At 40.2% G+C, this 9,260-nt stretch overlaps 1 protein-coding gene across 2 annotated transcripts in view; it reads left to right on the top strand.

Moving 5' to 3' along the window:
- Positions 1-1,346: 1,346 nt before the first annotated feature.
- LOC308103236 (phosphatidylglycerophosphatase and protein-tyrosine phosphatase 1-like) overlaps positions 1,347-9,260 on the top strand; it is a 10,462-nt gene continuing 2,548 nt past the window's right edge. The window contains exons 1-5 of one of the 2 annotated variants that reach the window (XM_080453139.1): positions 1,347-1,614; positions 1,675-1,723; positions 2,910-3,067; positions 4,200-4,280; positions 7,329-7,520. In XM_080453139.1, coding sequence (XP_080309265.1) covers positions 2,918-3,067; positions 4,200-4,280; positions 7,329-7,520 — 423 coding nt within the window. In that variant the 5' untranslated portion in view covers positions 1,347-1,614; positions 1,675-1,723; positions 2,910-2,917. Of the gene's footprint in view, positions 1,724-2,909; positions 3,068-4,199; positions 4,281-7,328; positions 7,521-9,260 lie in introns of both variants that reach the window. The other variant, XM_080453138.1, reaches the window with a different exon arrangement.

Below are 9,260 nucleotides of genomic sequence, written 5' to 3'. Positions count from 1 at the left end.
AATTTCATGCAATATATCGTGATATCGCAATATATCGGCATTTTCAGATATCGTGATATATATTGTTATCGTGGGCCTAATATCGTGATACATATCGTATCGTGAGGTACCCATATCGTCCCACCCCTAATATATATATATATATATATATATATATATATATATATATATATATATATATTTATATATATATATATATATATATATATGAAGGCCACAATCACAACACCAGAGGCAGCGCACTCTTTCTTGTACATCGTTTCCCCCCCCCCCCTTGTTGTACATAGTGTTATCTTTTTCTGTATTATTGTATTGATATTGAACTGTGGTGCCACTATGTCTAAGAATTGAATACCAAGGCCCTCATTGGAAACAAGTCCTCAAGGACTTTCATGAACGGACCTGTTAGACAAAGTATTGTAAATGTAATTGTGCTGTTTTTAAAAAAATTGCCTAATAAAATATTCAATCAATCAAAAAGCACCGATCACGTCCAACCCAGATTTGGCACAAACAAGGGAATGAACTCGTTCTCATGCTATGTAACAAAAATGTGGAATACCCTACCTAGAGGAGTAAAGGAGTGTAAAACCCTACTCACTTTCAAAACGTCCCCTAAGAATATCTTCAGGAGGCTGCCCCCCCCCCCCACATATATATATATATATATATATTTGTTCTTACCTTTAAACTGTTTATATGATGTTCCATAGTAGCATTTATCTGTTTGTTTTTTAATGTCTCCTACGTGAGGATCTCATTTGTGGCTTTCATGAGCGATCCATTTTAGTTGACCTTGTTTTGCAAACTGTACTTCCATCCTGTGCTTTTTCTCTGCAACCTTCTAAATGAACTATTCAATCAATCAATCAACACAAACATGTCAAGTCAAAACGGTGTGACCAGATGAGAGCTTGTAGATCTGCTATTTTCACTATTATTTATATATATATATATGTATGTTTTCAATATGTCTGGAGCTTTTTGGGGTTCTTTAGTTTTAGTTTTTACTTTTTTGTTTAGTTTAGTTGTGCTTTTACAAATCACATTTTCCCCAAAACAACCTGTAGAGGGCAGCAACGCACCGCTGATGCGTCCAGACAGCCAGAAAGTAAAGAAAACGAACGAAGAAGAGTGAGTTCCAGATGATCCCATCGACCGGAGGGACGGTAAGCCGCTCTGTGATTGGCTAGTATGGTTGTCATAGCAACCTTGTATACGCAAACCAGACGAGCGTCGGTTGTTGTCGTTGCCCTGACAACCATCGAGTGGCCAGCCAATTACAGGGCAACCGTCCCGCCGGGCTATGGGATGAAGGAGGCTGGACCTTGGAAGCAGGAGAAAACAAGAAGCAAGGAGAGCAGTTTGACTTAGAATGTTTAGTTAGTTAGTTTATAGTGTTTTACTGAGTTAATTAGTTAGTGTTTTAGTTAGTGAAATAGGTAGTTAGTTATAGTATAGTTTTATTTCATCTTATTTAGGGTAGTTAGTTGTAGTATCTTCATCATAAAGTGTGAGGTTTGGTTTAAACTAAATAATAAGTGTTTCTGAAACTTCTTCATGTCAAGAACCTCCATCTGAAGACTGGTTTGTGCCAGAGACCCCCAGGGACCCACAGGGACTCCCAGAGACCCACAGGGACCCCTAAGGAGCCCCAGAGACCCCCAGGGACCCCCAAGGACCCACAGGGACCCCCAAGGACCCACAAGGACCCCCATACAAGGTTTGTGTTCTTAAAATGTCTCAAAGATCTTGTAGATCTGCTATTTTCAAACAGCTGATGTTTATACATACAACTGTAGATCTCAAAGGTTTTCATGTCAAGGATGTGTTTGGACCTTTAGTGAGGACCCCCATCTCTATGTTTAGTCAGGACCCCCATCTATATGTTTAGTGAGGACCCCCATCTATATGTTTAGTGAGGACCCCCATCTGTATGTTTAGTGAGGACCCCCATCTATATGTTTAGTGAGGACCCCCATCTGTATGTTTAGTGAGGACCCCCATCTATATGTTTAGTGAGGACCCCCATCTATATGTTTAGTGAGGACCCCCATCTATATGTTTAGAGCCAAGGACCCCCATCTGTATGTTTAGAGCCAAGGACCCCCAGAAGAGATGATTTGTCATGTAAAAACATATATTATTAGTTAAATTGAGGTTTCCAAACATTTCTGATTATTTTTCTATAATGTTCAAAAATACCAGATATACAAGCTCACAGTGAGCTTGTATATCTGGTATTTTTTAACAGCCAGATATGGATAAAGTGGTTAAAATTAGTGAGTTTACATTTAGTTTAGTCAGTGACAAAAGTTAAAGACGGGAGCTGTGATTTTCAGTGACCCCCCCCCCCCATAAAACATAGTCATCAGGTATTATGGTTATACTAGGAGGAAGATTTGTTTTAAAAAAAGTGTACAGAAAGTGTTAAAATGATGTTTTTATGTGGACACGCCTCCAGTTCATTAAGTATACCTGGTTCTCACCTTAGCACCTCCTCCACCACCTTAGCACCACCCACCTGTCCTAGTCCCTCCTCCTCCTCATGCCCACACCTGTTGTGTTATGATAATGAGGGGGAGGGTATATTTCTACTGTGTCACTAAAGCACTGTTTTTCTATTGGCACGTTTGACCCTCAAGGTTTCAGCCTCCAGGAAGAAACTCAAAATAGTCAGAGAAGACATAAAACACCATAAAAACACCACCAGGGGGCTTAATGAAGTTCTATCAACCTCATAGACATGAAAAACAGAAAAAGTGCAAAACCATGGCACCACCTCTTTAATAAACATTTTCCTCATAGTTTTAGTGACAAAATGAACACCATGTTCTACCACTGTCTGACCTACTACTGATGGAGAAGGTTTATTGTATATTATAATATATATGTATTATATTGTACAGGTATAATCATGTTATCATCAGCAGCAGCGAGGCTCTTCTTCTATCCCACTCTGACCTACAACGTTCTGATGGAGAAAGTGTCGTCTAGACGCTGGTTTAACAGAATAGACGACACAGTTCTGTTAGGAGCTCTACCCTTCAGATCCATGACTAAACAGGTACTCATTTATTCATTTATTTATTCATTCATTCAGATCCATGACTAAACAGGTACTGTTTTATTTATAATGTTTTAGTGCATGGCCAGTAAGTAAATATAATTTAGTACTACTACAAACAACAACAATAATAATAGTAGTAGTAATTATAATAAGAGAAAAACACACACACACACACACACACACACACACACACACACACACACACACACACACACACACACACACACACACACACACACACACACACTGTTGATCAGAGTAAATTCTTCTTTGTCACACAAATAAATCACAAAGTTTATTTTATTTTCATGGATTTATTATGGGTTTTCTGAAAATGTGACCAAATCTGCTGGCTCAAAATAATATTTGGTTGCAGGTCCCATGGCCATTTTCACCCCAATAAGCTGCTTTTGGTAATCCACAAGCTTCTGGTTGAATCTTGACAGAATTGGTGCAGTTCATGTTGTCTTTCTGCCAAAACCTTAATTAGAGCCTGATTCAGTCATCCCGTTACACATCGCCTCGGTTACTGCATCATCGTCTTATTTCTCACCTCAAACGTTTTCCAAAACGTTTGGCTGTGAATGACATGCTGTGTTTGTTTACAGTACATGGCAGTGGTGGAAAAAGTACTCGCATTTCTTACTTAAGTAAAAGTATCAATACTGCACTGCAGAAATATTCTGTTACAAGTAAAAGTCCAGAATAAAAAAGTACAAAAGTATTGGTATCAAAATGTGCTTAAAGTACCAAAAGTAGAAAGTAGTCATTATGCAGAATGTTCCATTTCACAAGTTTTCAAATGTATGAAATGTATAAACATCTTGTGAAAATAGCAGATCTACAAGCTCACAAAATGCGACACATTGTGAGCTTGTAGATCTTCTATTTTCAAATGGTCTAAATGTATATAGGGCTGAAGTGGTTAATGTATGATTTGTGATAATAATCTAAATCTACAAAGTAACTAAAGTTATCAATTAATTGTAGTGGAGTAAAAGTATAATATTTGCCTCTGAGATGTAGTGGAAGTAAAAGTACAGGAAAGTAAAAATACCTCAAAATTGTACTAAGTACTGTACTTGAGTAAATCTGACCTGTGTGTGTGTGTGTGTGTGTGTGTGTGTAGTTGGTGGAACAGGAGAATGTCAGAGGAGTCGTCACCATGAATGAAGAATATGAGACCAAGTATTTCTGCAACTCTGTCACAGTGAGTACATTATTATTATTATGAACCACTTATACACTATACCAGATGACAGGGGTCCCCCAGGGGTCTGTACTTGGTCCCCTCCTTTTCCCCCTTTACATCAGTCTGAAAATATCTGATCTACAAGCTCAGTGGACATTTGTATTGTAGTCCAGACAATGACCTGTCAGCAGACTGAGAGATGTTTATTAATTAGTCCCCCCAGGAAAAACGCGATTCTGCGATCGCGGAAATTACCGCAGATTTGAAGGCCATGCGTGGATTACAAGGCATAGTGCAGAAAACAAGACAAATCTCGGTAAAACACCGCCGTATGGAGAAGTATTCTCTCTCTGTCTCAGGGCAGTGTGAGCTGCTGCTAAACTCCCCCTCCTCCCCTCCTCCCCCTCCTCTCACACACACAGGCATGTAGAGAGAGAGAGAGAAAGGGAGAGAGAGAGTGAGAGTGCTGCGCAGAACTACAGCCCAACTTCAGAGCAAGTTAACGATGGCTCGTTGACCCCAATTTGACCACTAGGCAATCAACACTGAACAGCACTAATTAATGGCAGCTGTGATTCTTGTGTCTGTCCGTGCAGCCAGATATTAAGTAATTCCCTGTAAGTAAGTTCTACTTCTCCTCAAAAGTCAATGTTCAGAGGCATTGTCAGTATTTGTCTTAATTTCTTTAATTCATATTTCTTTAGTCGACAATAATTCAACTGTAAGCCAGTGTTTTGAGACATATTGTCTTGTATTTCTACAAAATAAATGGTAAAAATGCATTCTACATGCATAAATACAAAGATAATACAAAATAAGAAATCATTGGATCGGTGATTGCTATCGGCCTGATCGGACCACCTCTATTTATAACCAGTAACATTGACTCAATTACGATGTTCCACGGTATTTTAGTGTTTCAGAATATGGTATAACAATTCATTGTATCTATTTCATTATGGAATTTACTTGATTATTAAAACTTAATCTATTTTTGCTTGATAACTGGTAATTTCAGGTTGTTTTTTAATGCCCGCGGAATATTAACGATAAGCCGCGGAATCAAGAATTGACTTTTTCTCCGCGCTTTCCTGGGGGGGGACTAACTATAGTCCATGGGCCAGACCAGAAGTCAGACATCACAGACCCATAGAAGTGCTTTGAATGCTTTAATACTTTTTTAGGACATTCATGTTTGTGCCATTATCTGCACAGTAGTCCTGTACCTGGCCTACAGACCCTTTGGTTAGTTAGTTTAGTTTTTATATAATTTTGTATATCATTGCTGTCATAATCAGGTTCTTCTCTAGACTGTAGAACCATTAACCCTATAGGTATAGTTCTGTCAGGTTCTCTAGACTGTAGAACCATTGTATTGTGTTTTTATTGTCATCTCACTCGGGTCTGAAATAAAGATTGAATTGAATAGTTGGATGTGAAATGTTCACTGTCATTATGTTCAGAACCATTATCTTTCTTTATTGTCTCCGCCAGGCCGAAGGCATGAACAGCGAATCTCCGGCACCGTTGGCCCGGTCGCTGCGAAACTGTGCACACACACTCCCTGGATGCCAATTCAGAACCTCTGCCCCAAAACTTTTACATGGGCCTGTTATAGCGCCACCAGGAGGCTGATTTGTGCAAAACACATTTTTTTATATTACCCGTACAGATTTTATCCAAACATCACACAAATCGGTACACAGTATCTCTATAGTCATGTGATCAACACGGATCTGTCCCATTTTCCATATCACATCCTGATTGGCTAAGATTGCCTTCCAAAGTTTGCAGGATTGGTTTGTTTTGAACAAAATGCCTCAAATCATCAACGCAGTTTGCGATTTCCGTGAAATTCTGCACGCACATTCCCACTAGGCAGAGGAAGAAATGCCACTTAAAAACTTTCAAATCAACCTCATGGTGGCGCTAGAACAGGCCGAACCGACCTTTGGAAAACACATGTTTTGCTCTTACTCCTTCAGATTCTGTCCAAAAATCTCGCAAATCGGTACACAGTATCTCTATAGTCATGTCATCAAGACGGATGTGTCCGATATTTCATATTCCATCCTAATTGGCTAACATTGGCTTCCAAAGTTTGCAGGATAGGTCCGTTTCGAACAAAAGGCCTCAAATCATCAACGCAGTGTGCGATTTCCGTGAACTTTCGCACGCACATTCCCAGTAGGCCAAGGAACAAATGCCAACCTTTTCACATTGGCCTGTTATAGCGCCACCAGCAGGTTTAATTTAACAAAACAATTTTTTGGAACAAAATGCCTCAAATCATGAATGTAGTGTCTGATTGCCGTGAAAAGCCTAAGAAGAAATGCCACCCTCTTCACATTGGCCTATTATAGCGCCACCAGGAGGCCACAATAACCTACCTGACCTGGCGGAGACTTGTGCTCCGAGGAGCACTTTATCTAGTTGTAGTTACATTTAACGTTCTGTGTGTCTATAGGAGTGGGTTAGGGTGTGTTTAATGTGTTGCTCTGTGTGTCTATAGGAGTGGGTTAGGGTTAGGGTGTGTTTAATGTGGTGTTCTGTGTGTCTATAGGAGTGGGTTAGGGTTAAGGTGTGTTTAATGTGTTGTTCTGTGTGTCTCTAGGAGTGGGTTAGGGTGTGTTTAATGTGTTGCTCTGTGTGTCTTGTAGGAGTGGGTTAGGGTTAGGGTGTGTTTAATGTGTTGTTCTGTGTGTCTATAGGTGTGGGTTAGTGTTAGGGTGTGTTTAATGTGTTGCTCTGTGTGTCTATAGGAGTGGGTTAGGGTTAGGGTGTGTTTAATGTGTTGTTCTGTGTGTCTATAGGAGTGGGTTAGTGTTAGGGTGTGTTTAATGTGTTGTTCTGTGTGTCTATAGGAGTGGGTTAGTGTTAGGGTGTGTTTAATGTGTTGCTCTGTGTGTCTATAGGTGTGGGTTAGTGTTAGGGTGTGTTTAATGTGTTGTTCTGTGTGTCTATAGGAGTGGGTTAGTGTTAGGGTGTTTAATGTGTTGTTCTGTGTGTCTATAGGAGTGGGTTAGGGTTAGGGTGTGTTTAATGTGTTGTTCTGTGTGTCTATAGGAGTGGCAGACAGCCGGGGTGGAGCAGCTGGTCCTCAGTACGGTGGACCTGACGGGGGTCCCCAGTCTAGCGGACCTCCACAGAGGGGTGGAGTTTACCCTGCGTCTCAGAGAGGAGGGGTCCAGTGTCTACGTTCACTGTAAGGCTGGACGCTCCCGCAGCGCTACCATGGTGGCTGCTTACCTTATCAAGGTAATAATATGTACCCTATATACATACTGTACCTCCTGTAGCGCTACCATGGTGGCTGCTTACCTTATCAAGGTAATAATATGTACCTTATATACATACTGTACCTCCTATAGGGCTACCATGGTGGCTGCTTACCTTATCAAGGTAATAATATGTACCCTGTACACCTATACATATATACATCTATACATGCCCCATACACTAACTAACCTTTATTAGGTACCTAATAAATAAAGGTTAGTTAGTGTACCTTATGTACTCTATATATAAGCCACTTGTTGAAACAAGCGTTTAAATCACCTTTTAGACTTTTCATTTTTTTCACCCAAGCCCTCGGGGCTCCTTAGGTCCCACATGCAGACAGTGTATCCCACTGAGCATGTGCACAGTAGCTGTACATTCTTATCAGGTGTTTAGCAATATTTTCTTATTTAATTTTTCAGAATAGAATGAATTCAACAACACCTCAATCCCCTACCATTTATTATACACTGTGCTTTACATTACAGCTTAACAATAACCAATATACCAATATTATATGGCCAGAGAGACATTTTTACACACAAATAATGGTTGGAATGGATTCAGCAGCCCTGAAAACCCCTCGTTAGACACCTCACCAGTTCATTTTAGACTTTGATTTATTTTTTCATATTTTTCACCCAAGCCCTCTGGGCTCCTTAACTTTGATTGGCTCTCCAGGATTTTCCACGAGTATTTGTGTTTGCATTAATTGAGAGGTGATTCTAGACACCTATAAGAACACATTGGTGAAGAAAGCTATTGGTAGTAATTTTTTTCACAGATGGTCCAAACATCTTGCTAAAATTCCCTAACTAAAGGCAGAGATCTGATTTTTAGGGATTTCTGGAGCTCATTCCAGGCAGATGGAGCTCTAACAGAGAGAATGCTGCCTTGTCTTATAGCTCTGTATGAGTAAATGGAACCTTGAGCGAGTCTGGTGTGCACTATAGGGTTCTGATCCAACACGGCACAGATCTAAGGGGGGAGCATTCCTGAGATGGCTTTGAAAATAAACAGATACTAGTGCTTCTCACGCCCCTCAGAGAGAGAGAGGATAAGCCTGCGTTCCATCATAGACACAGTAAAAAGAATGGACAGAGTGACGCCGTTGGTTTCTACAGGCCGTAAATGAAGACTATTTTTCAGCGATTTCAAATCCGCCATCTTTCTATATCGCGTCATATCCTGCGCAACCGGAAATGAATGCTATTGGTTGTGTAGCTTGTCAATCAAATCATCCGGCCCCTCCTAGAGAATTCCCTACTTCATCGGCAATTTTAGATTAAAATGGAACCATGATTTACCTAAACACATGTCAGGATGATTGAAAGAAGACTTTAAACTAGAGACTGGAAGCATATAGTATTTATGACAATGTTTAATAGGGTAAGAAAATCAAGTCTAAAGTTTGTCAAAAACCCATCCTTGAATGGAGAAAAAATATTTCTGGCCATTCATATGAACTGTCACTTCCTATATAGACTCAATTTCAAAGCTGGATGCTGGGCCCTTGATTCCCACTGCATCACTGTCACCAGTTACCCATCTTAAAGGAGAGTTTCAGTCATTGGAAGATAGTCTTCGGTGTTGCCAGATTCTGTGAGAGAAACAAGCAACCAGCTCCATGTCGTTCTGCATGAACGGCAGCTCATAAGGGACATTCAGTGCATGTTTGAGTGTCAGGACACTGCACAATGTGGTGCGGATCACATGTGT

The sequence above is a fragment of the Gymnoscopelus braueri genome (assembly GCF_963280865.1).
Source record: "Gymnoscopelus braueri genome assembly, chromosome: 1".
Classification (NCBI taxonomy): domain Eukaryota; kingdom Metazoa; phylum Chordata; class Actinopteri; order Myctophiformes; family Myctophidae; genus Gymnoscopelus; species Gymnoscopelus braueri.
This window is presented reverse-complemented; position numbering and strand designations above follow the sequence as displayed.